The following is a 26,259-nucleotide window of genomic DNA, read 5'->3' on the forward strand; positions in this document are numbered from 1 at the left end:
GTACTCTTGAATCGGCCTAGTGAATTGAATCAATTTGTCATGGATTCGATCAGAATTTTCGCCGATCATATCCGAATTGGCCGGGTTATAGGCTAGCAGATTCAAGCTGACTTTGACAGTGTTGGTTTTCTCCAAGATATTGCAGGTAGATTGCAGCAATCTTGAAGTGCTTGAGATTCTGGCGATCTCTGGGTCCTCTGAGCTTAGATCTTTTTTGGTTTCTTCTCACATCACTACTCGAGGTGATAAAAAAAGTTTGTTTTTAATGCGAGAGTTACTTTTCAGGTTCAACTTCATGTCCCTACAATCTAGACAAGTTATAAAATTCATCCTTATATTGTGATTGACAAATCCATTCTCGTATTTTAAGTCGAATTTCATTTTTTTGTTGGTTCAACCAAGGTCAGCAGCTTACTGTAATCTCAGTAAAATGAGCTTTTATATGATTATATCTGAAGAACACCTGTAAGCCATTCTAATGGCTCCTTACTTTCTTTTTTGTTTTTTAGGATAATTGCACTCTTTCATTCAAATTAGACGAACAAGCTTAATACCAAGCTCTAGTTAATTTGGTATAATGAAGTACAAGGAGCAGGGATAATTTTTATCAGTAGCAAAAAGACGGATTTTCAATCACCTCAAAGTCACAGATGAGTTCGATCGAAGGCCAAATCTTTTCTATGCAGCATGAAAATGTTCGTAATCGGAAATCAGGAAGACCTGCACGGCCAGAATTTCTTGGTTTGGCTGAACTGGACTAAGGGTACCCTCGTCTGAGCTGTGACAACTTAGAATTGTCAGATATTACTCAAACAGTTCCATCAAGACTTTGAAATTTCAAACAATTCTGTCCAGAACAAAATTGAACTGTTGTTTTAAGAAATACCAGTTATGGGCTTAAAGTGGTGTTTTTTAGGTACCTTCTTAGTTTTTATGATAAATATAAAATATAATTATTTTTTGAATTGCTTTTTCGATTAATTGTCCGATCCAGGTATGTAGGTGTGTGTGTGTTTGTATAGCGTTAGGGTGCATATGAATTTGCATTGATATTGACAACGCTAGTTGAAGCACTTCTCTGCTTCTGCTCCTGAACTTCTTCCTTCTGAAATCTGACATATCAAGTCCCAAGAAAATGAGGGTATCATGAAGTGCTCTACCAATCAAATTCAGACGTACCAAAAATTTGTATAGCGGCCTGTTTTTGAAGCAATTTGATGAATGATATACTTAGACCAAGATGTCAGCAGCTTTCACATCCATGGATTAGTGCTTCTTAAAACCTATGTATATATTCTTCAACACCATTTCTTCTGCATTACATTCAGTAACATTATTTGGTTTTCTTGTGATTGTTACTGGATTACAATTGATGGGTCTTCACAGCATTGATGCCATCCTCATTGGGAGGAGGTTTGGAAGTAAGAACAAAGAAGAACTACAAGCTAGGCATATAAAAAGATATGTTAGGAAACGAAATCTGCTTAACAAGTTGAATTTTGTTCTCTCGGTTTGACATGAGGAAAAGGGATGAGGAAAATTAGAGAGCAAGATTGGATAACATAATGATCAGGAAAAATTTTGCATCATTTTTGTTCAACCTCTCTAGTTTTTTTTCTGTCCTCTAATTCACTCCAATTTCAATCAATGGGTTCAAGTACATTATCAAGGCATGTCTGCTATGATTAGTAGCCCTTCCCTTAGGTCCATAAATCTAAGTACATTGAGTATGTTTGACGACCTCAGATCTCATATCGGCAGTTAATCTCAAATCCACATTTTCTGTAACTCATTGTTTAAACAAACAGCGAATTTTGGGGGTCGGACCTCAAGCCCTCGGTGTTCTCAGGTCACCTTGAATCTTATCTGATGTAAACAAACATAGCCTTATATTTGGGGCAGAACCTCCATAACTAAGTGTCAAAACATTTAGTTTTGACTCTTCCAGATGGAATAGTCACCACCTACTTATAAAATCTTCTTATACCTAGGAATTGGACCAAATTTATGGCCTCTATCAGCATGAAAAATGCAACCAACTGTCCCCTAAATTCTTTTCAAGTAGAGGGAAAACCCTTCATGTGTGTAGCCCCACAAATTTGTAACAAATATTTGATTGAGAAGTTAAAATTTGAGGCCGAGTCTTTTTCAATGAGATGAAACATTCGTTTGGAAGAATAAGACGGAGAGGTCAGTCCCAGAATTGAAACATGAACTACCACAGGGAATCACGCTTCTTGTTAGGAAGAAACAAAAACGGAAAATTGAAGCATGAGAAAGTAGGTGAGACATCACTATATTTTCGTTGCGAGATACATCCATTAACTAACTGCTAACTCTTGTGCCTCATTATTTTCTTCGATTGTGTTATAAGAAACTCGTGCATTGAATTTTGATGGGGAAAAAAAAAACCCTTCGTGGGAGTTGAGACCAGATTTTGCCATGAAAGTTGCATGACTCGGGAAAAAGGCCGTACCATTAATGTTGGGCTTTCACCTGTTTTCCTGTCTTTGTTCTTTAAATCTGCTGTCGTCTTGGTGAAATGCCAAATTTTGACAGAGATGTGTGTGAAACAAACAGAGCCCTCGGCTTGCCACGAATTTTTATGTCAAAAATAAGCTGTACTGCCAGAAAATAGACAAAAATTTGGAGTAGAGTGAAACAAACAGCATAGCAAGAAAAGCATGTGTGGGTCCAACATTAATGAAGCACCGAATTCATTCGCAGGTCATGCTATTTTGATGGCAAAATTCAGTACCAATGGGTGAAATAGATGAGACCTTAGCTCTGATTTACTGAACTGGTAGCTCCTACTTTTTCAAATATTCATCAACTATTTCAGGCTCCCAACTTCTGCAAAGGAGGAAGAAGGTGGGATCATGTTATGGTTATATGCTTATCAGGTAGCTCCCATTACTGTAAATTGATACCTCCTACTTTACCAAATCCATGAACTGCCTTCACTTCTCAACCACTCCAAAAAGAGAAATTTATTTGAGAAAAGCTCCTTGCTGAACGACTACCAATGTCATTAAAATCCATTATATTACTCCTGATTCGGCTGATAATAATAGTCCAATTGATTTCAGAATAGTTTACTGCAGAGAATGAGGCAGCGGGGAATCGATTAGGTCCAAACGATAGTTTGTCTTTTTTCTTTACTTCTGTTGATTTCTTTTTTAAGAACGGAGAAGATGACCCAATTGCATTCTGTACAGGATCGACAGTATAGGTTCGCAGTAATGCAGTCGGCGAATAAAAATTTTATTGGAGAACCAAGCACGTTCTTCCTCCAAGGTTCTCAGCCATCAGTCAAAGTCCAAATTTGACTGCAAAAGCCAAAAAGTTCGGCCCTCCACTGGAGAAGCTGCCTCGCACGTTTTCATCTGAGGCCAAAATGCCGACGCTCTGTTCGACTAAGACAGTCATGGACATCTCCTCCCCATTTCTGACTCTGACTTTCCTTCTGTAACAGCAAATGCCATAAACGCCCATGGTTGCTCTGCTTACCTAACCTACGCGTATTCTGACAATCTTGGCTTTTCGTCTAAAGTTAAGGTTGCTAGTGTCAACTTATTAAGCAAAATCATTCCAACACCCAAGAATCTAGTGATTTGAGTTTGATTAGCTGACAGCTCAAGTCTCAAGCATCTGTATGTGCAGTCTATAAACAAAGTGGAGGAATAGAAAAAAGAAGCAAAAAAAAGAAAAGCAGGAAGCAGGAGAAAGAAAAAACGATTGCTTTGAGAATGTTACAAGGACAATCACAATTGATTATTTGATGGTAGTCTCCTCTCTTCTCCTTTGAGGAGACCACCACGCCTTTTCTGAGTTTTGGGCACCCACTAACAATCGAGTTGAAATTTTTTTGGTGGGTACCATGGAAGATTACAGATCCAGGTCATATGCTGATGGGAGGATGGAGATGGAGGCCTACAACAGGGGATACCCGGCTCCTGGCATGCATGATATGAGGAGCCATAGTGCATCCTATGCCTCGCAGCCGTATCCCAGAGAGATGAAGGTGAAGAAGATGAAGAATAGTGGAGGTGGATCATCTGCCAAAGGATGGAGTCTTAATGATCCGGAGTTGCAGAGGAAGAAGAGGGTTGCTAGCTATAAGGTGTATGCTGTGGAAGGGAAGGTCAAGGGGTCTCTGACGAAGAGTTTCAGATGGCTCAAGGATAGATACACCCAGATCATGTATGGATGGTGGTGAGGGGCCTATGTCGAAACCTCCACAGCATCAGCATCATCATCGCCGTTAGGAGATGATGGCCCTGATAGTCCGTGCTTGGCGGTTGTGTGTGGTGAATGGGTTTTCTTTGGTGCCGTTACGAGTTTGGCTTAATTTGTCGGTTTGGTACTTGAACGGAAACTGATTTGATATCAGCAAAACCTTTGAAGTCTGGCCTTCTTTTGGGGTTCAATGCTGTAGCCTTTTGTTCTTTGCTTTTAGTGATGCTATATTTTATGTAAAGATAACCCTGTTTAGCTTTTCATAGTTTTGGCTTCAAGGAAAGATCTCTGGCTGGTTCTTGATTGTTCTGGTTGCTGCAACAAAGGCCTTTTCTTTCCTTTTTTCTTCTTCTACTTTTCTTGTCCATTTTCACCTATTTTACTAGTCTGTCTTGGCTTTACTGTGTTATCATGTGGGAGATGCTATAAAACTTTCTCTGATGTTAGTGCACCATTGCCCACTTCCAAATCATGTGCCAATCTTTAGCAATGTTCATTTTATGAAATTTCCAATTGTGGGTATTAAAATTTGTCTATCTTTACTTCAGCTTTCGATACAAGTAGCCAATAGGCGCTTTGTTCAACTTTTGCCATCATTATTCGATCTTCTTGAGACTGTGTAGAGCTCTAGGGAACTTGTATCTCATTTGTATTCGCTTGTGGCCGCCGCCATTTCAGGAAATTATTTCTTACTAGTGTTACCATCGTATTTTACGGAAACTGAAATTTGTTCTGCTTTGGCAATCGATGTTTTTGCTGACTGAAGTTTTTCGAGGAAAAGAATTAGCGTAAATAACATGAACAACTTTGCTTCTGTATTAATATGACAGCACCTTGAGGTTGTTTTCGAGTTCAGATTCCTGGATCTGTGTTGGTGTCCATGGCAATACTATCGCAAAAGGAAAGTATTTCCGAAGTGTTTACTTCAAATGCATACTCAGTTTCATTTGCCACTGAATACAGAACGGAAAGTATCAAAATTGGTCGAAGGCAAAGTGCGCAGGTGATGTTTGCTGGTTATTTTCTTACCACCTTTATGATTTTACCACAATAATTTTCCAAGCTTCTCTATGACATATTTATCATTCTCAAAATATGTTGCTTGAATAATGGGGTTTGACAAAGCACCCCCTATTTTGAACGCAACTTCAGACTTCCTTTATCTGAGATTAAAACTTGTAAAGCTTGCAGCTCGAGCTTAATAATATGTTGAAACTTGAAAGAGATTCCCTCTGTAATGCAATAAACATGTGGGAACGGTGGAGACTGGAGCTGGTGCTTCTGGTACTTAAAAGGCTTGTCATATCTTGTTTTAGAGTTCCCTTCTCCTCTGTTCTTGACTAGTTATGCTCATTTTTTCTTTTCCATCTATCCTTACGTTGCTATGGTCTGAACTCATAAATGTATTTCAAATTGCAGTAGGATACACGTTTCTGAAACATTGTCAAACAGAAAGAATCCATACTTGCTACCCAGTGTTGGAGTTCAGAGTGAATGGATGCCGCCTCTCTTTCTCTCTCCTTAATGCTTTATGGAGAAATTGAGGCCTCTTTTCTGCCATCTGATTCAACAATATCCAATCAGTTTCGTACTCTTCAATGCAAACTCAGTGAACTGGAAACTTGATTTGTAATATGAAGTGATTCATGCTTCTGATTGTTCCAAGATAAACAAGTATTATGGTGTCATCCTTTATGTGCTTGTTGAATTACGTGCACCCTTTTTACCTATATTTTAGTGTCTTACAGGAAATGGCGAAAGAGTTGATATTGCAGCTTACTAGGCGTTGTTCCAAAAATACCATTAGACATCAAAGGATGTGACTTCAGAATTTACACCGTGGCGTGCTTTCCCTGTCAAATTCTTCTAGATGTTCCTTTTTTGCCATTTTTTTATCAAACAAATGGTTCTTCTTGCTTTTTCAGATGCAATGGATGATCTGTCGAGTGCATATCATAACGAATTCAGATAGGCCCAAGCTCCATTTTGGCGACTAATGGCTTAAGAAAGTTGTTGGAACAAAAGATTAGTAGTCATCTTCCATGTCCCCACTTAAAATATTAAGATGAACTGGAGAAGTGCTGACTCCCTTCCTACTTGAGGAGGTGTTCAGAAAAATTGCTGATATTGGTGGTTTCACCTCTCTTGAAGTTGGGTGCCTTCTCGTTCAATAAAATCCATGTGCAGTTTATCGCTTCCTATTCTGTAAAGTGTCTAAAAAGCTGCAAGAATATTGTCAGTACCCATTGGTGCTACCTTCGGGAATCATGTCATCCTAGTGATATGGATATACGGTTGGGCAAGAGAATTTGGTCATGTGCTTGGTGCCAGCCATGTCTAGAAGTTCGAGATAAAACGATGTGACTGCTACGTGTTGCCAATTATTAATTCACCATACGCACTTGTTTTCGCTTTCTCCATTTAGAGAGAAATCACCATTTTAGCTTCTGCAGAATTCACCCACCATGCCTGTGTTTAATTTTTCAGATCGTGTTTTTGTTCTTTTCATGTTTTTATGAATAAGCTCATATACCAGCTTTCCCCAATTTACTGATTTTTTAGTTGCCTCCTGCTTGTTTATCAAGCTGTCTATGGCTTGAAGACAAACCCAGTGCTCTGTAACGTGCTCCTTGATAATAAGTAGCCGTATCATAAATGCATCGGTGCTCCATGTGTGAAATATTCTTTATCTAACTCTCATTCGTGAAGTTTGATGTCACAAAACTTCATGAAAGACTGTATCGTCTTCTCTCACTTACGGTTCAAGTAAAGAAAAGTCGATTAATGCATGCCTCTGGCTCTCTTTCTCAGATAGTGTCTACACTTGATGACTCTTGCACTTTTAAGTGGCAATTCTTCTCATCCATGCACGACTCCGTCTCTGCTTCTCTTGTAACTATTTTCCGCATGAATCTGTGGTTCTTTTACTTTCACCAGACGAAAATGTATGCATCTAAATCAGCTCTACTTAGAGCTACCATGCCCTTCTCGAAACTCGATGGTCCTCTACTGGTAAATAGCTTCAGTAGCTTGCTTCCAACCACCCGTTAGCTGCACTAAGTGATATAAATTCTATTTGTTGCCTCAGTTTTGCTACATAGTCATTACGTACTACGTACTATCGCTAGTGCTGTTCATATCAAATGTGGATTTACCAAGTGGGTATGTTTGTTGTGTACATCTCAATTTTTGAAAAACATAATTTTGATGGTTCTCTTAAATAGATCTTCTTTCCTGGGGCATAAAAGCAGCCTATTGTACCAGTAACTTAAGCATTTTTTTTTCTTTTAGAGTATGGCAGTTGAGACTCGCTTAAAAGTTTATCCTATTGATATATTGTAATGCGTCATTCTAAGAAGTTCAGTCCCATATTAAAGATTGTGTGAAATATTCAAAGAGTTATAAATGAGGTTGTTAAGTGATTGACTGTCTTTGTTTCTAGTATCTTTGTGATTGGAACCGACACTGTTTAGGGGTAGGTTGGGATCCGCCTAACCAAGAGTGCAAGCCCTGTGGAGTGGGCCAAATTGTTACATCTATAATGAAACAGCTAAACATTTTTCTGCGGTTCCACAGTTTACCATGAAACCTGCAAGAACAGCTACCAGCTATGTGTGAAGTTGGGTAGGTTCAACCACGTTCTTCTCTCCGCAGTTTGTCTGTGCCTTTAGATTGGTTTGTGCCTTTGTGGCTTTCCTGTCTCTCAGCCTTCTGAGAATGCTAACTGGACGTTCTTAAGGGGGCAGATACACCAGTGGTCTGGTCATTAATGGGTTCTGCTCCGGAAAAATTATAGTAAAAATATTTTCCTCATATGTTTGTGTGATGATCATTGAATGAATTAGTGTTCCAGTAGATGAAGGGCAGGAAACTGATGATCCGTATCAGTTGTATCTGAGAAGACAAGATGCCTTGTTTATCAAACACTCTAAAGCCCAATCGCCAACATGTTCTGTGATCTAAACAAGAAAAAATACCAAGTACCTCAGCATTCACTTCAGTTGGGTTCAGGTTCCGACTCAAATTAGCAGCGGAGCTCCATTCAGATACTTGGATCTCCAGACGGCTTAACTACTGACTTTCACAAACTGTTTCAAGATTAAACTTAGTGCAACATCAAAATCCTTACAAGTTTCTTATCAATCATTAAGAAAAGTAATTCAAAATACATTTGGATTTCAAATAATCTATACGTCATCTATATGATGAACAATTTTTGTAGAGCTTGAATGATGATAATTGGAAGAACAAGTTTTTCTGAAGTTGATTCGGTGCTAAAACCATGATGTTGGAATCCTCTGAACCGCAGTTGCTAGGTATCCTTCCCCAAATCTTGCTTCTGGACTCTTTGGGTTGCCTTTGATTATCACAGATCTGAAACCCATGAATTTAAAAACATGGATTTGAGATCCGACTGCAGGGTTGATGCTGAAAGTCAATAGTTTGTTAAATGTGAACAAACTGTGGATTTGAAGGGGGACGGGGGTGCGACTGGCAGGGGCCTTGGCCCCTCCCTCTTTAAATTTTAAAAAAATAAAAAATATATATATATAAATTTCAAAAATTTTAGTTTATTATATATAAAAAAAAAATTAAACTTCTATCTTTGATTCTGTTAAAATTTTAAAATTGTAGTTCTTTCCAAGTGACAGAAGATTCCTACTTTTCGATGTCCCAACCTATCCTTTTTTACGTTTGGATATTTGTACTCAGATCTCCATTACCTGGGTCCACATCCAACCCGTTATGCAGTTGAGTACTTAGAGCCCTTTTAACAGGTGCTGTTTTCCCCGACGTCCACCGCCAACGTGCGAGTAACGGAGTCTTCCTCTACGCCCCGCGAAAAGCTGGACCTTGTAACCTCTCTCTCTCTCTTTTGCCGCTCTCACGAATCGCTCTGCAACTGCGGTTTCAGAGCAGTTCGATCTCCTGCAAGAGCCATAGCGAGGAAGAAGAACACCAGCAAGTAAAAGTTTCCTCTCTTGGTCTCTCTCTCTCTCTCTCTCTCTCTCTCTCTCCCCCTCTCTCTCTCTGTGGAGATTCAGTAGTTATTTACGTTTCCTTATTTACTACGTTGGTTCGTGGAGCTCTTTCTCTCTTAGAGGGGATTCAGTAGTTGTTTATGTTTCCTTTATTTACTACGCTCCTTTTGCAGCTTCCTTTATATGTCTTTCTTATTTTCTTTTGAATTGTGCGTTTTGGAGCTTTCGTATTTTCTTTTCTGAAGTTACTTTTGCTTTTTCCTTTTTTTTGTTTGCTTCTGGAGGAGGATGGAATTTGGGTTTCTAGAGTTGGACTCATTTTCCGGATTGTTTGTGGTTTGGATTCACGTGGAGTTGGAGTTGAATGTGGTTTTCCCGAAGCTCCCGGGATGTGTTCTTTCTTTCAGTATTCTGATCGTTGTCATCATCTCATTGTTTTCGGCTTATTGTGCGTGCTGTATTTTCTGAGGTTAATTTTTATTGTTCCTTTTCAGTTTGTTTCTTTCTTAGGTTGTATTTGTTCAGTTGCGATGTAGTAAGTTTGGCCTGTCGACGAAACGCAGAATGGAACGTTAATCTTTTGATGCTTGTAATTACTGTCTGAGTAGAAGATTTACTGCTTTTCTATTCAGCTGAGTCTGGTCGCTAATTCAGAAGAAGGTTTTATCTTCAGAACAAGTTGCGGCTACCAACTAGTTTTACAGTTCGGTCCTCTGCATGATTTTTTTAGAACACCCATTTCTTTAGTTTATGAATAAAAAAAGAAAAGAAAAAGAAATCTCCAGTGCTGAACTTTGATATAGTTATTGACCCATAAGAATATGATTTGATTTTGTGTTCTACCTGTGATGCCTTTCATGCACCAAAATTTTCCTTCCCGTTGCGTGGCTTGATTACACTTGCTGTAAGCGTGTTCTCTCTAAACATTTTGACTTTCATCTGATAGGGTCTAGTTTATATTTATCTAACATGGATTATGTGCCTGAGTGAGATGTTTGTCTTTGTCTCTTTGAGTAGGACATGGGTGTTATTAATTATTATGCAGCTGTAGTTCATCGAGGTGGCGTTGGCTTTCTTATGTTTCTTATACCTTTTGACGACAGATGGTTGGTCTTCTAACTTTTGGATACTTGTATGCAGCAGAGCACCTTTTTAGTAGCTGATTGCATAGTCCCTTTAGAAAGTGATGCTTGTACATATCTTTCTTCTATTTACTGTTGTTTCGTTTTTCCATACTTGACTTGTCCGTGGTGCTTGCTTCAAAGGAGGGTGTGCGATCGATCTGATTTTTTTTGAAGTTTTTGTTATTTTGATAAAGATTGTGGTCCTTTTCTTATTGTAGGCAATGGCAGGACTAGCACCTGAAGGATCACAATTTGATTCCCATCAATATGATGCCAAGATGAACGAATTGTGAGAACTACCAATTCCTATGGCATATTTTCATATTCTGCAGTTTCCTTTTCCTTTTCTTTTTATCTATATTTTTTAGTTTGGTTGGGGAGGGGGATGATGGCATGCTTAGCTGTCTTTTTTTTTTCGAAACAAATAGTAATTGTTCTCTCCTTATGATAGGCTTTCAGTTGATGGGGATGAATTTTTCACACCTTATGAAGAAGTTTGTGAAAGCTTTGATTCCATGGGTTTGCAGGAAAACCTGCTCAGAGGAATTTATGCATACGGTATGTCCTTGAAATGCTGATTGATTTATGCATGATGTACAGTTTGATAAGTGCTAAGATTGCCAAGCTCTGTTATGATTATTGAAGGTTTTGAGAAGCCCTCCGCCATTCAGCAGAGAGGAATTGTTCCATTTTGTAAGGGCCTTGATGTAATCCAACAGGCTCAATCTGGTACTGGCAAAACTGCAACCTTTTGCTCTGGAATTCTGCAGCAACTAGATTATGGATTATTGGAATGCCAGGCTCTGGTTCTTGCTCCTACTCGAGAACTTGCACAACAAATTGAGAAAGTGATGAGGGCTCTCGGTGACTATTTGGGTGTGAAGGTTCATGCATGTGTTGGTGGTACAAGTGTGCGTGAAGATCAGCGCATCCTTTCAAGTGGGGTTCATGTTGTTGTTGGCACTCCGGGGCGTGTCTATGACATGCTTCGCAGGCAGTCCCTTCGTCCTGATTGCATCAAGATGTTTGTTTTGGATGAGGCAGATGAGATGCTCTCACGTGGTTTCAAGGATCAGGTTTATTTCTGATCAACATGCTTTAATCCTGTCCTCCATTGCTGTTCTATTATTGTTGTGGTTATTTCTCAACATGCTTCATCCAAATAGCAAATCTTATATCTACTTGTACACATTAAATTCACAGCATCTTTTTGTTCTGGCTTATATGTTTATTCGTGTTTATTTTTTATGGTCTTCTTGTGCAGATCTATGACATTTTCCAGCTGCTTCCTTCTAAGATCCAAGTGGGTGTTTTCTCAGCCACGATGCCGCCAGAGGCTTTGGAGATCACCCGGAAGTTCATGAATAAGCCCGTCAGGATCCTGGTGAAACGAGATGACCTCACTCTTGAGGGTATAAAGCAATTCTTTGTCAATGTTGAGAGGGATGATTGGAAACTTGAGACGCTCTGTGACCTCTATGAAACCTTGGCGATCACTCAGAGTGTGATCTTCGTGAATACGAGGCGCAAGGTTGATTGGCTCACTGACAAGATGCGGAGCCGTGATCATACAGTCTCTGCAACTCATGGGGACATGGATCAAAACACAAGAGACATCATCATGCGAGAATTCCGATCAGGTTCATCCCGTGTTCTGATCACAACCGACCTGTTGGCTCGCGGAATCGATGTTCAGCAAGTCTCCCTTGTCATTAACTATGACCTGCCCACACAACCTGAGAATTATCTGCACCGTATTGGCCGTAGTGGAAGATTTGGGAGGAAGGGAGTTGCCATCAATTTTGTGACCAATGATGACGTAAGGATGCTTGCAGACATCCAGAGGTTCTACAATGTGGTGATCGAGGAACTCCCAGCAAATGTTGCGGATCTAATTTGAGGCTGAGGATGACCGACTGATATACTTGAAAGGAAGCGATATACTGAAAGGAAGCTGGTATGCTGACCATCTGTTCTGGTCCTTTTTCTCTGTTTCTTTCTTTTACTGTAGAATGCTCCAACGATGACTAACGAGTCACTCTGATACAATGCAATTTCGGATTCTATAGACGGCCATTTTTTGAGAAACGCACTAAGAAGAACCTGCTTTTTTCAGACTTCATGGCCGTAGAGGGCTGTAATTTTTGTTACCCGTTAAGTGTCTTGAAGGACGGCAACTTTCGTTATAGTGGTTTTTCATTTATTGTGAAAGACGGCAACTTTCGTTGTAGTGGTTACTCTGTCTGCTTCTCTTTCTCCTTCTCGCTCACTTTGATTTATTCTTGGAGAGTTGGGCTCTAAAATGGACTGTTTTAGAACATCAGGGTCACAAAGTCTGCATGAAACGAAAAAGTTATCTCAAGTCGAGAACCATGTATAGGTTTATGGTCAATACCATGAACAAAATGATCGTTCAAGCAGGTGCGAGCTCAACCTTCAGCTTTCTAGCTATTCTTGAAAAGTAAAGGTAGCTGCGTCTACTTCATGAAGGAGCTGGTATCACCGAGATCGGCTGGGTTTTCAAAGTTGGTGGCCCCTCCCTATGGACATAGTGTCGTGAACCACCCAGCTGTTCATCAGCTGAGAATTGTCCTCCAATGGAGGTATGAATATACAGGCTGCTTCAGGACTTGGGTGGGAAGTGGGATATCCTTCAACTTAGTGCAGAACTTAAGTGGGAGATAGAACATCCATCAATTAGAGTGCAGCAGCTTATCTACTATTTATAATATAGAGAGAATATAGAGGATCAACACCCATGAGATACGTTTTACCGGTCTGCTAACCCTGCCCAGCTACGCAAGGCGTCTGAGAATTGTCATCTAATGACTTGCAGGGGATGGCTTTTTGCCAGTCATTATTCCTCACGTCTGCACCAAAAAGGAAAGTACGATCTGTATTACTGGACTCAAGAGAGGTGAGAGAGCTATCCAGGTCCTCCAATATGTACGTTCTCTGGGGATCCGATTTTGAGAGGATTTCGATCGGGTTTTGAAAACAACGATTCCTATCTTCACAACTGGTTCAGCAAACAAACATCCAGTCTCTTGACGGAAGTTTGGAAGAATATTTCCACATACCCGGACTACAACCAACGCATTTACCTGAAAAAATCGACTATTATCCCGAAAAGCGCACTCAAACTTCTTCTGCTTGAGGCATTTGAGATGGGTTATCGTGTTTACTCGACGTTTGCCCAATATTTCCGCTATGGAGACCACCCATCCCGATCTCACTCCAAGTTCCAACTGGTTTTATGCGCATTTCATTTTTAGGCCGAGATTCCAACTGGGCAGTTGAAACATTTGATTTATTCAAGATATCTGGCACTTTAGCTGAAGATCTCAGCAGCACTCGAAACCATTTCGAGGGAAAGCCAAAGAGAGAGGGAGGGAGGACTTGTCAGAGCAGCCAACCTGGTGGAGAACGTAAGAGCTTTTGGGATGTTTCTTTATAAGCCATAGGACGAGAGGCCCTTTTTAGCTTTATCATAGTTAAGGGGAGGAAGACGCCACTCTTTTCCTCTTTTCTCTTTTCCAGACTGTGGATACAAGCGTCGGATGTATTCTCGGACCCATGGTGACGAAGAAGATGATGGCCATAACTCGATCAAGTCTTACAGGATAAACATGTCGTCCGCTAACTCATGTCTGGAGAAGGCTGGATCAGCCTCCTTGGATGCATCCTAATCTCTCATGTGGAGATATTACAGCACGAATGAAGCAGTCACAGACGATCGTAGGTACAGAATGATGATTGTAATGATCATGGCGCGGTCCAATTTAGGGACTAATAATTTTTATTTTAACTTATTTTATATTTTTCATTTTTTCAAAAAAAAAAAAAATTTCCAGCCGATCAGCTGATTCACCAGATTGGCAACCATTCTTGAGAGAGCCTTTTGGCCCGAACCAACATTTAGATGAACAAATTCTGATAGTTCTACAAATTTTGAGTTTTTATTGGACTCGTCACGTTTAGCAGTTTGAGGGTAAATGCAACCCATAGAAACAGCGCCCAAGATAACGGCAGAGTTCAACATAATTAACTTCAGAATAATATAACCGAAACTTTGCCAAACATGCGTTCAATTAATTTACGCAGAGTTTCGAGTTGAGCTCCATAGGGTCCATGATAACGGCAGAGTTCAACGTAATCAACTACCTACAAGATAATACAAGTATAACTGCAACTTTCCCAAGCAAGCATTCACTTAAGCACATGGTTTCAAGTTGGAGATAACAAGTTAAGCTCCATACCTTGCTGTCAGAGAAAACTAATTTCAAATTTTCAACACGACACTCATGGCAATGATCTAGGTATCAGACTATGAGTTGCTTCTCTACGTTGAGCTTATGGCAGCAAGCAGAAACCAAGATTTAACACTTCAACAATGTCCCAGAGAATAAGCTAAACAGAATAAGCTAAAATGCCTTCATTGGAACTGCTACCACAGCAGGGATCTGTTCCTGCTTCATCAGCCACATGCTGGGAGGAAAATCCGCCAAAAAAGAATGCTTTAAATAAATGGGCAGATCTTATTTCAACAAATATTTCTTCAATTGCTTCTACAATAACCCAACAGAATTACACTTATATTGCATTGAAAACAAAAAAATATAGAAGGATCTTATAAGGACGTCCTATTCGGCCTCTCCAGATACGATGGCATACACAGGCTAAGCCATGATGACAACTTTGCCCCTGGAACCTGCAAGGAAAAAAAATAAGAATATGAACTTACAAAATTTACAAGAGAATGGCACGAGTATGAGGTATTATCTGTCCTACATTGCTCATAAAACTCCTTCGCCAATTGTAACATTGCATCAGTCTTCTCAGCTAGCCGTTGAACCCGCTCTGCTTCCAACATTGCTTTGTATGCCATCTGTGATTTGATTTCAGCTTCAGCAATTTCAGATGCTATAGAAATTGCTGTTTTCTCAACCATGCTGTTTGTTGTATGAAGAGCAGAATTTGCCGACAACTTTGAGCGATGAAATGGGTCTGTCTGTTTCGGAGTTGGAGTTCTTGTGCCAAGTGAAGAATTGATGACCTTGTAACCATTGTGGACCTACATCTCATGATGCTAAATTTTAGCTAGAAAATTAAAAGCAGACAAACACATCAAAGAGAAAAGGGAGGATCAACATGCGGAGATAAGACGCTATAAGCCTACAATCGTGACCTAAAAATAGATGTTAGAACAGAAAAGAACAGAAGAGAACATGCTTCGTGAGTGAGGTAAGTATTAATTGTTTCCTATTTTGAGAGCCATTGGCTCATCACTTTAGTAACAAACATGCTCTTATCAAGTTTATATGCAGAGCTTTAGTATACATGTAGATTACTTGCATTCAGGCAGAGCAGGCAGGAGGTATACCTTCATTATACACATGGCCTCAACATATTTGGAACCAGATATAATGCCCCAATCAACATATATTTTAACATACAATCAGTTGAATTTAGTGCACATCGAACTAATTTATTCAATAAAAGCTCAGTAGCCTAACTCATTCAACAATCAAAGCTCAGCGGGCTCAAAAAATTTAACCAAGGCATAATGCTCTCAGCTATCCTACAGAACATTAAGTAACTAATACAAACTGAATAACGAAGAACAAAAATGATGGTGATTGGTGAACATCCTGAGTTCCTTTAGGATGAGAAAGAATGACATAATAGTCCATTCTTGATGATAAATAAGTGAAAAATAAACTTAACAAAATAAGTATTTGATATAGATATGTTAACAAACAACAAAATAATCTTACCTAAAGAAATATGTGCAAAAAAAATAAACAAATAAGAATATTCTTGAATCCAAAATTCAGCATTTATCGGGGTGATATTGGCAGCACGATGAAAACTCTAGCAGCAGCTGTATCTGCGGAAACATGCGCTGATCCCAACATTTTATGTTAGAGAGCAACATTGTGCTAGTGTCCTGAATCATGTACGATACCCTGGAGCAACAAAATCAATTCAATATGCACCAACCAACTGAAACATCACCTTTTCAATTTTTCCCTGCTGAGCTAGTTGTCTCAACTTTGAACTCAACTTCTTTCTAAAATTTGGCGGAACTTCATGCTTTTCCTGTACAAACATCATGTAACAAAAATCAGAACTAAAGTAAAATAATAACATGTAGTACTGATAATTCACAAACTCATAAAGAACAATCTTAACTTACAAATAGTTCAATAAAGTAATTATCATGATACAAGTGTTAAGATTCCAAAACAATTGATTGCTCATAAATTGTTACCATCTGCTACTGCATACTGGCACACAATAGATGTAAAGATACCTAAACTTTATCATTGATTCATTTTTAATTTCTTAATGATTTCTCAATTCTTGACATATCCCTGCAGCACCTTCACGCTGAACCAATGTACCAATATGCTGAAATAGTGGTTGGCCGAGTTAGACTTTGCAATATTCAATTTTACAGAGAAGCACAGCAAAAACATGAAATCGTCACAAAATCATTGCTACTTTGAAAGATATCATGACATTTTCTCAGGCAAACATTGTACAATGCAAAACAACATAATCAGAAGACCCACCTTCTTCAGAATTTTCTGCGATAAACAACATTTTCCATCTTTTTCTTGTTCGTTCTTATATAATACGAACACCTGATATTTTCCTAAGACTTCTGACAGATTCATTGAAATATCTGAAAAGGTTTCCCATGCATTTTGTCAACAAAGAGTTTATAGTTTATACACAGACGTGTAGGTTTTCCATTTTTGGGAATTCCAAAATCCAGGCATGGCAAATATCTAGCCATGTGTCAACTTTGAAGTACATATCACATATGCAGTAATAAATGTTTGTTATTTCCTCTAGGAGGGAACTTAGTAGTCAAAAACGCTGGGCAAACCTAGGTGGTCAAAGGACTAAGCAGTGCTTGGGGCCTAGGCAGTTCAAAAACAGTAAAATAAAGGGGAAAAAGAGGGAGGAGGAGGAAGGAGGTGGAAAAAAACAAGATACGAGGAAAAAATAAAAGAAAGAGAACTAAAAAAAGAAAAGGAAAAGAAAATGGGGGAAAGAGGAATTTTACAAGATTCTTTTCACTTGGACATTTGGGCGATCCAGCCTGGTCGAAAAACAAATAGGTGGCCGCATAGGCATGATTTTGACTACAAAGGAGATAAACAATGTTATGCAACTTGAATCTAAAACAAAATAGACAAATGCACCATATAAGAAACCAAAAGTTTTCAAAACTAAATAACTTTATAAATTAGATAAAACCTAAACTGAATTTCACACATAAAATCAACAAAATAGTATCTTAGACAGATGTTATCAAACTCATTTTTAACGGTGATCAATGGATTGTGAACCTGAACACGGTGAGAGTCAGCAAAAAAGTAAGTTCAAAAGCAAAGCAGAAACCAAAGAGTAGAAACAACAACCTCAATGAAGCGCACAATGGCACCAACTTCTGTTCCATTGGGGTCAGGTAGAGCTGAAAAAGCTTCAAATATCATTTCAGTGTACCTATTTGAACAAAATGTCGGCCATCAAATACATTTAGAACAATATTCATCGGCTAGTAGTAAAAACCGTGCAAGTAGAACAGCACATCTCCTAAACGGAACAAAAAATACACAAAAATGGCACTGGAGGCAAATTAAAACAAGAACTTTAAAGAAACCACAAAACATAAGCAATAGATTACCAGCCAAAAAAAGAAAAAAAATTTGCAGCCAGGTTTTACACAGGGAAGGTCCACTACCATCAAGAAATCCCTACAGAAAGTAATGCATCAAAGCAATAGATATTGGCCTTAAGTTTCTCAGCCAAGAGATATGTGCAAATTTCTGCTTCCATAGTTCACTTTTATCTAATGAAGTATGGTACTCTTGGAAGGTGGAGAGAGAGAGGGAGAGAGAAAGAAAGGGAGGGAGGAAGATATTTCCATGTAGAAACCAACCATATGTTCCCATGATAAACCTAACAAAATTCCTCTTATATATAAAATATATGCATCAAGAGAAAACAGAAAAAGAAATCAATGAAGGAAAACCAAATGTCGTCGTCAACCTCATGAAATTATGTCTTATAAGGAGATGTATAGAGAAACCAAAAAAACTGAATTAGCAGGAAAAAAAGAAAAAGCAAACGACATTGTGACACAGAAGCAATCCATTCAAAACGGGTCCCAAAAGGGATCCATTCTATTTTAGTTCTATTGGATTATATGTTTTCATTTATTAGATTGAGTTTGGACCTTATTATTTTAGTTTCAGATCCAAGATCCAATTAAATAGGAAGCTATACTTAAAGGGATGTGTATTTCATTTGGAGATTGGTGAAGATGATTAATCAAAAACCCTAATTTATCTTGTTATCTCCTTTTGTTCCTTTCCTTGCTTTCCTTTGTTTTCGTTCTCTGTTCTTTGTTCAGTTTATTCCTCTGTGGAATTAGAGTGAAAAACTCTAATCACTGTGTCACATTGTCTAAAACATGGTGGATTTGCAGTCTTATACTGAAGCAAATTTTTCTTAAGAGCTGGAATGGCCACAAAGATACAGTTGCATACAGATGCAGGAGGAGAAAAACAGGATAGATAGTGCTCAAATGATAATTTGCTGGTCGTAACCATCTAACCAGTAAGGCATCCAGGATATAGGATGGTTGGGAGGAAGCAACCACAGAATTCCACGTCTGAAAAGCAACAGTTTTTCATGAAAGCATGCTCTTTAGAGTGTTAGTAAGGGGTAGCATAAAATGTCAGGTCCAGACCATGTTTCATCAATTCTAGATCACGAAAACTTAACCTTGCTGGTTTTCAGAACTATGTATCACATGTAACTACCAGTCTGAGTAATCAGAAAAACAGAAACAAAAATTCTAAAAATGCTAGAAAATTGCACTAAAGAAAAGAGAAAGAAAGAAAACCATCAGAATAAATAAATTGTGAAGAATGCAAGACCTTGACGCAGGGTATTTCCCATCATTTAAGCCCTTTGAGCAGTCAGCAACCTTTGCAGGTAATGCATCTGGGACTTTATCAGAGACCATGGCATTTACTGACGGAGTATTAGGATTGGCTTTCAGCTTTAGAGACCGTGACTTCTCTCTTGAGCCTTGACCACTTGCGCTAACATTCATATTCCTCCACTTATCCTGAACTAACAAGTATTCACAAAATATGAGCGTCCATGGCGCCAAAATTTTGAAAATCACATTTCTCAGATTAGCATGGAAAAATTCACAGAACAAGAAAGGAACCATTACGCCTAGTCCGCTTCCCATTCTAATACGAGATTTTCCTCTTCTCCCATGATGGTTTCCCAACAAGATTTTTACTATTCGACTATCGAAGAAAATATCTCCGCAGCTTCAATTACCATGGTCCGAAAGCTTGTCGGTAGAAAGACAATTCAATACAAGGGAAGGAAAAATAAGGGTTGTCTTCCAATAGTTCGGAGAGATTATCAAAGATCGTTAGTCTGACAATTCAGGTTCGAGTTTATCAACGATATCACTCCCCAATCCACCTATTCCAATTGCACACACATATTTTTGACTCACAGGCACATGTCAGCTTCGCACAAGTCTTCAAATCACTTCCCTCTAGTAGGGATCCAGGACGCATAATAGGGAAAGAATCTGAAAGCTACGGGATAGATTCGTAGAAGAGAACAAAAAAGAAAAGATCCGACGACCGGCCGGATATTAATTCATACTTCTTCGTGCCCAGCTTCACTAAAGACCAGAAAACAAAGTCCTGATGAACAGTGACCCCTTTCTTTCATTCTATAACGAAGGATTCCAAAGTTAACTAAAGAAACCAACGGACACAAATTTCCTTCTCTCTGAAGCAAAAAGACCCAAAACAGAAAGGGGGCAGAAGGCAAGAAAAGCAAAAGGATCAAGATGCTGCAGGACCACGGATTCCAGAAGGACGTTGGAAAGCACCAATAAGAAGTAAAAGGGGATGAAAACTGAGAGATGCAGAACTTTAGAACCCCATGCTAGGAAAACCAAAATAAGGAATTCCTTCTGAGGTCGTACCTTGAGGTCGATGTTGGAGCGAGCGGCGAGCCAACAGGCGAACTCTGGGTCCTTCTGGATGTTCCGCCACTTGCCCGCCCCATGCTTGTCTACCCCGGCACGGAGTGCCTCCTCCTCCTCAGCCGTCCATTTCTGTTTCGGAGCTCCCATTATTATTGTTCTTCTTCTTCGAGAAAGAGAGAGAGAGCGCGCGCGCGCGAGAGAGAGAGAGGGGTCAGTGTCGTGGCGCTTGCTGCTGCAGGATTATGGAGTAACGTTCTTCGGTAAAGACGGCGAGTACGATGGCCGGCAACGGGAACTGGGTTTTCCTTTGACGGAAGGACGGCGGCATTTGGGGGGAGGAGGAAGCCGGAGGATATCCGCCGGGATTTAGAAGGCGTTGGCGGCGACGAGGGCCCCGGGATCCCTGCGACAAACCAAAATAGCAAAACTACAGTATAAGCCAACCAATCACCTTTTCAAAAGTATCACAAGATCTGCACCGTTGGTTTGACCATATTGAATTCGACCAGTTCCTGTCAAATCCACATTCAAATTTATGATTCTGATCCAATTAGCATGATCCTTATCAGATCTCAATCAGATGTCGGATTCGGTTATGAAATCGAATATCAAACTCAAATCGAACTAGTGATCAGATCGTAGTCTTTTTATGACATTCGACAAAATGAATTAAATAAAGCAAAATCATACGTTTGTAGTAAAAGGAAAGGCGTAAAAGAAAGAAAAAATTATGAAAAGGTGCTTAATGTTTAAAGGCACATAGCAAAAATTAATCACGACGTTCAAGAGAAGTTCTTATAGAGCCTTTTATTGATAGAAAACCTTTTTTTTTTGTATTAAATAGTAAAAATGCCTCTCTTCATATTTTATTTTCATTTTTTATATAAAAAAAATTAATGCTTCCTATTAATAGGTTTCTTGTCCGAAATTTCTTTTAAAAGTTAAGCAGCTATATGTTAATTTTTTAAAGTCCAGCAGTGATTGTTATTTGCCCAAAATTGGGTGGTACTTATTTGCATCTTTGTCACACTAGGAGAATCATTTGATCTTAAAGAACAACAAGAACTAGTCAAAAATATTCTTTTTGTAAAGCAAATTACTAAAAAAGGCAAGTCTATAATAAAACAAATAATATGAAAAATGTCAAACTAACTTATTTTTAATGTGTCAACATTACCTTCACATTTCAACTCAAACAAGGAACATAAACTTGTGAAAATCGCATCAAGATCATGAAAAATCAACATGACTCTATTTGGCAAATGCAGCTCTCGCTACAAAGTCTGAGTTTGATGCATATGATATTAAGCAAATGATATCATAAATAGGTTCAGTGGGTTTTGGCCAACCATCTCAAAAAGGAAAAGATTGGCAAGAATCAAGGGGAAAGGATTAGCATTAACGATTTGTTAAGCTCGCGATTAGTTTGTCATTAGCTCGGTTAAAAAAAACCCACCAAACCATTTATAGGAAAAATCTGTTTGTCTTTCAACACTAAGTATAGATCATCTACTCATCCCCAAAGACTATAAATTAGACTGAGAATTCTTCAAGTTTCAAATCAACCAACATTGTAAGATGGCTCAAGGCAAGTGCATGTTGAGGGCCTTGGTGAGTCTCAGCCTGGCTCTTGTGCTTGCACTTGCATGCTTGACACAACCAACTCGCGGCGAGACCAGCCTGAACCCATGTATCTTCTTCACCAATGCTCCCCACATAGGTTGCGAGTTTCCGAAGCCCGGCGGTCCGATACTTCCGCCGCCGTCGAACAAATATCAACGTTCTTGCTCCACGATAACGCGTTGTGAGAGGGGGACTGTAGACCCATAAGTGATCCAGTTTCTCCAACTGAATCTAGGATTCATACCTGTGGAGAAGGCAAGACAAGAACAAGTTAGAAAGAGTTAATGAGAATAATTCTTGATGGAGTTGAAGCACCTAAACACATTGCTTGGAAGGATGACTCCTCAGTCCCTATATCTTATGAATGTACTTGGTACTTGAGCTTTTGGTTGATGTGTTTGTGTCAATAAGAAATAAATTCAAGGCTTGATTGATCTTTGGCTCAAATTAAAATATGTTGGTAACAATGGTGTTCAGTCTTCACTGTTTCTCTCATTGTTTTTTCTTTTTTGGTTGTGGTAATTGCTTCTTTACCTTGCCTATCTGGAAGAAGAATCCTCAATGACGTGAAAACATAAATCATCCGTCAGTAATTGTTGGCCTTTTCTATCGACAATGTGCTAATGACGATTATTGGTGCCTTTTACTGACATTTTTTTTTTGGCCCGTCAAGAAAACTGGATTTTAAACTTGTGCCAAGGCAAGGTTAAGGATGTCAATATATCATATTTGAATTGGATATCTGGGCCAACAGTTTTGAAAAAAAATAGATATGGAAAAATCTTAATATTTGATTAAGAAATTGGACCAGATTTAGATCTAAGAATTGACATCTAATTAGATTCATATTCGGATATGCATATCCAATTAGATTCGGATATTCTTTCTAATCAGATTTATTTTTACACAAATATCATATAATGCTTTTACATTTTGGAAATCAGTCAAAGTTCAGTTTAAAATTTGGATTCGGATAAATCAGATTCAGATATGATTTTTTTTTATTCGTATTTGAAACTGAATATATGAATACCCTAAGAGTATGCCCGGTTCAAATATGATCTATTAACATCTCTAGGGAAGGTGATGGATGCACGGCGACATAATTAAGGGAATTAATTATATCTATTGTGCTTAAGATAAACAGGTATAAGGTCTTCCAACCCCATCTTGAAGGAAGTTCGTTTTCTAAAGGGACAATAGTTTGGGATCTCAAGAGAGAATAAAATCTTTTAATCTTATATTATCATGCATAGATAGTATTTTGAGCATGCATTTTCAGTCTATATTTTAAATTTATGCTATTAATGTATTTTTCAAGTGGCCCGTCAAAAAATATTGAAGCATCCTAGTAGTTGAGATTTTTCTTCAAATGAGAATTTTAAGCATACCTTTTCAATTATTTATACTAGCTAGCAGAAATTTCATGATTTTACATATCGCTTTTTTGTTCCAACTCATGAATGCAGGTAGATGACAAATAATATGTTTTAGAAAGTTAATAGTAGATTTTATACCTGTTGACAGAAATGAACATTTATCTTACGAAATACCACACCTTAAACTCTTATGTATCTCAAAAAATTGTAAGTTCAAATAAAAATTTCCAAAAGAAACATCTTTCGAACTGAATCTTAAATTTAAGATGGATGCAAAATCAAAACTGTTATATTCATTCAATGCCGTCCTTTTCCTTAAAAAGTAAAGCGGGCTGTATACTCTTTTTTACATGTCATAAATTAGGCTCTACTTATATTTATATATAAAATTGTGTGATGCAATAACCAAAACATCTTGTTCAATGTAGTTTTACATAACTTATTTGATAAATAAAAACTTTTATATCACATCAGTTTATTGTGTAATTAAGAATGAAAAATAAATGGCTCAATATGCATCCCAAACTTGGTTGGCTAAGATTACATGACCGTATTTTAAGAATATGATCCAAAGCGCTACTTTTAACAGAAAGAATATTTGGGTCGTACCACTCAAATCAGAGCCAAAGCTTCTTCATTTCCCTTACCCTCAGGGTCCAGAGCTACGTCGTTGTCAGGCGATGAGACAACTGCATGCTTCAACTTGCATGTAGAGCCAATCCAATGAGTCAATTCAGAAATTGTTTTTGAGCAACGGAATCTTGGAGGATTTAGTTATGGATTAACTAAATCAGCTTTAGAACCGCCCAACCCTAAGCTATTTCATTGAAATTCTAACTATTACTTGATATCTATTAAGAAATAGACTATAGTTGTCTATTAAAAATAAACCAATGTAACACACATGATTTATTAGTTGTTATTACTGTCTTAATTGCAATTAATTACTTGATATTTTATGGCAATGTTCCAACTTCATCATCAATTTGTGAAGTATATACATTATAAAAGTTTATGACCTATCCTTGATGAGTCATTGTGTCAACCTGTTAGTCATAAAAATTTGAGATATAAGAGGTGCTATAAACCTTGGTAACAGAAAAATCCATAATTTCAGGTTTTCAAGCACATTACGAGTAAGAGAGACACAATGAACGCTGAAATATTTCAATTTAATGTATGATCATTCAAATTAAAAAATTTAGATTCCTAAAAGGAAAATGCACCTAACCACAATAAATTTTATATATATATATGTGTTGAAACAATTGAGGAACCCTAAGCAAATTAAAAACCTAGGGCGTAATGTATGAATTAATAAGTAAATGGTTGGAGACAACCAATATGTAAACAAACATATTTTTGTGGGACAATGTGGGCAACTGCCAATACAAGCCCGTATGTGGTTGCCCCACTGCCCATAATTCACCTAAACGATTATCAAATTTTATGGCGGACTGAGTCTAAGTTACTTAGATATACTTAATATGATTGCTTATTCAATGTTTCCTACGAACTATTATTTTTTTAGTGTGAACAAGTTCTATAGAGACATTTGGTTGTCGAAGTAATTTGTTGGTATTATATCCCTTAAAATTCTTATTGCAGAGAACGCATATGTTGATATGAACATACACTAATTCAACATATTTGCATCATTAAACCAATCAGAAATTATACCGATCTAGTTAACTAAGCAAAATTAAAATCTCATGAATTCATATGGTAGATGTATCCAAAAGCAGTTTAATCTTCAAAGAGGCGCAACTTGCATGCATCTTGCTGCAAAAGTCTAAGAAAATGAGAGGAGGTTTTGAACTTACTATTTGAAAACCAAATAAAATGTCTGGGCTCAAGGGAAGGATTACCTTTAATTTTTTCGGCTAATTATGGTTGAGCATCGTCCATTGGTTGGTTCGGTTAAGAAGGGCCACTAAACTGCTCTTTAATTATAGAACAAATCTGTTATTTCTTCGAGACTAAATATGGATTGTTTATCAAATCTCCAAACACTATAAATTTCATAACTCTTGGACGATCAAACCAAGCAATAGCTCAACATGGCTCAAGCCAAGTCTGTGTTCATGGCTTTGGTGAGCCTACTTCTGGCTCTTGTGCTTGCACTTGCATGCTTGACTCAACCGGTCCTCGGCCAAGCGGAGCAGCAGGGTAGCGGGATTCTTCCGCAGCCATCAAACAAATATACCCGCGGCTGCTCCTCGATCACACATTGCGACAGGTCGAGCGACCCATGAGAGTTGCAGAGCAGCATGTTCCAGCTTGAATATCCAGGACTGGGAGGGAAAGCTGCTTATCTGATATATATTTTGAATGAGATGTTCTTAAAGCACCTGCACCTGTAATTGCATTGTTGATGCATGTTTTATAAATAAGAGATTAAGGAAAGTGTTACCTTGATTCGAGTTAAAATGTGTTGGATCGCAACAGTTTTATGCTCCTCTTCCGCTTCCTCTTACTTGTTCAATTTATTAGAATGGATGTAAGATTACTTGAATTACTAAGGTATTAAAATGTTTTGAAGGGTTTGACACACCGGCTCAAGTTAGTGGCTGGTAGACAGACGATTACTAGTTCGAGCGGCATGAGCACCACCGCCACCCTCTTAAAAAGGCCTATCTATGTTAGGACCTTAGGGGTGAGGGAATGCCTTTAAGGTTTTATACGCCGGAGTAAATCATCAAAGTTTTTGAAGGGGTTGGCACAATGGTCGGAACCGAGTAGGTGGCAAATTCTCATCCAGAGACACCAAAAAACATGCTTTATACCACGAAGAGAAGGGTTGGATGGAAGTTCTCCTCTCCTCAGAATGAAATATTTCTCCGACTCATCCATAAATAAATCCT

General features: G+C 38.4%; 3 protein-coding genes across 6 annotated transcripts; 2 read left to right on the forward strand and 1 right to left on the reverse strand.

The window, feature by feature from the left end:
- The first annotated feature begins 3,609 nt into the window (after positions 1-3,609).
- Positions 3,610-4,593, forward strand: LOC116255530 (uncharacterized). The gene has a single exon (XM_031631386.2). It carries the CDS (start codon positions 3,881-3,883, stop codon positions 4,217-4,219), a length of 339 nt encoding a protein of 112 aa, XP_031487246.1. The 5' UTR covers positions 3,610-3,880; the 3' UTR covers positions 4,220-4,593.
- A 4,453-nt stretch (positions 4,594-9,046) lies between these two features.
- Positions 9,047-12,531, forward strand: LOC116255576 (eukaryotic initiation factor 4A-10-like). 3 transcript variants are annotated; one of them, XM_031631447.2, is made up of 5 exons: positions 9,047-9,205; positions 10,564-10,634; positions 10,797-10,903; positions 10,991-11,421; positions 11,610-12,531. In XM_031631447.2, exons 2-5 carry the CDS (start codon positions 10,567-10,569, stop codon positions 12,243-12,245), a joined length of 1,242 nt encoding a protein of 413 aa, XP_031487307.1. In that variant the 5' UTR covers positions 9,047-9,205; positions 10,564-10,566; the 3' UTR covers positions 12,246-12,531. The 3 variants fall into 3 exon arrangements, with proteins under 3 accessions (XP_031487307.1, XP_031487306.1, XP_049934325.1); XM_031631446.2 differs by having other exon boundaries at positions 9,068-9,224; XM_050078368.1 differs by having other exon boundaries at positions 9,083-9,205; positions 10,540-10,634.
- Positions 12,532-14,863: 2,332 nt separating this feature from the next.
- Positions 14,864-20,827, reverse strand: LOC116256838 (single myb histone 4-like). 2 transcript variants are annotated; one of them, XM_031633346.2, is made up of 6 exons: positions 20,391-20,827; positions 19,306-19,499; positions 17,782-17,866; positions 16,364-16,447; positions 15,137-15,419; positions 14,864-15,056 (listed from the first exon to the last, which is right to left on the reverse strand). In XM_031633346.2, exons 1-6 carry the CDS (start codon positions 20,538-20,540, stop codon positions 15,025-15,027), a joined length of 828 nt encoding a protein of 275 aa, XP_031489206.1. In that variant the 5' UTR covers positions 20,541-20,827; the 3' UTR covers positions 14,864-15,024. The 2 variants fall into 2 exon arrangements, with proteins under 2 accessions (XP_031489206.1, XP_049934490.1); XM_050078533.1 differs by having other exon boundaries at positions 19,306-19,504; positions 20,391-20,531.
- Positions 20,828-26,259: the final 5,432 nt, after the last annotated feature.

The sequence above is a fragment of the Nymphaea colorata genome, chromosome 6, assembly GCF_008831285.2.
Source record: "Nymphaea colorata isolate Beijing-Zhang1983 chromosome 6, ASM883128v2, whole genome shotgun sequence".
Classification (NCBI taxonomy): domain Eukaryota; kingdom Viridiplantae; phylum Streptophyta; class Magnoliopsida; order Nymphaeales; family Nymphaeaceae; genus Nymphaea; species Nymphaea colorata.

Coding starts and splice junctions, on each gene's coding strand:
- LOC116255530 (XM_031631386.2), top strand. CDS start 3,881: ATGGAAGATTACAGATCCAGGTCATATGCTGATGGGAGGATGGAGATG.
- LOC116255576 (XM_031631447.2), top strand. CDS start 10,567: ATGGCAGGACTAGCACCTGAAGGATCACAATTTGATTCCCATCAATAT. Junction 10,635..10,796: donor GATGCCAAGATGAACGAATT/GTGAGAACTACC, acceptor TCCTTATGATAG/GCTTTCAGTTGATGGGGATG. Junction 10,904..10,990: donor CAGAGGAATTTATGCATACG/GTATGTCCTTGA, acceptor TGATTATTGAAG/GTTTTGAGAAGCCCTCCGCC.
- LOC116256838 (XM_031633346.2), bottom strand. CDS start 20,540: ATGGGAGCTCCGAAACAGAAATGGACGGCTGAGGAGGAGGAGGCACTC. Junction 15,420..16,363: donor AGCAGGGAAAAATTGAAAAG/GTGATGTTTCAG, acceptor CATGAGATGTAG/GTCCACAATGGTTACAAGGT. Junction 15,057..15,136: donor GAAGGAGTTTTATGAGCAAT/GTAGGACAGATA, acceptor TTTTCCTTGCAG/GTTCCAGGGGCAAAGTTGTC.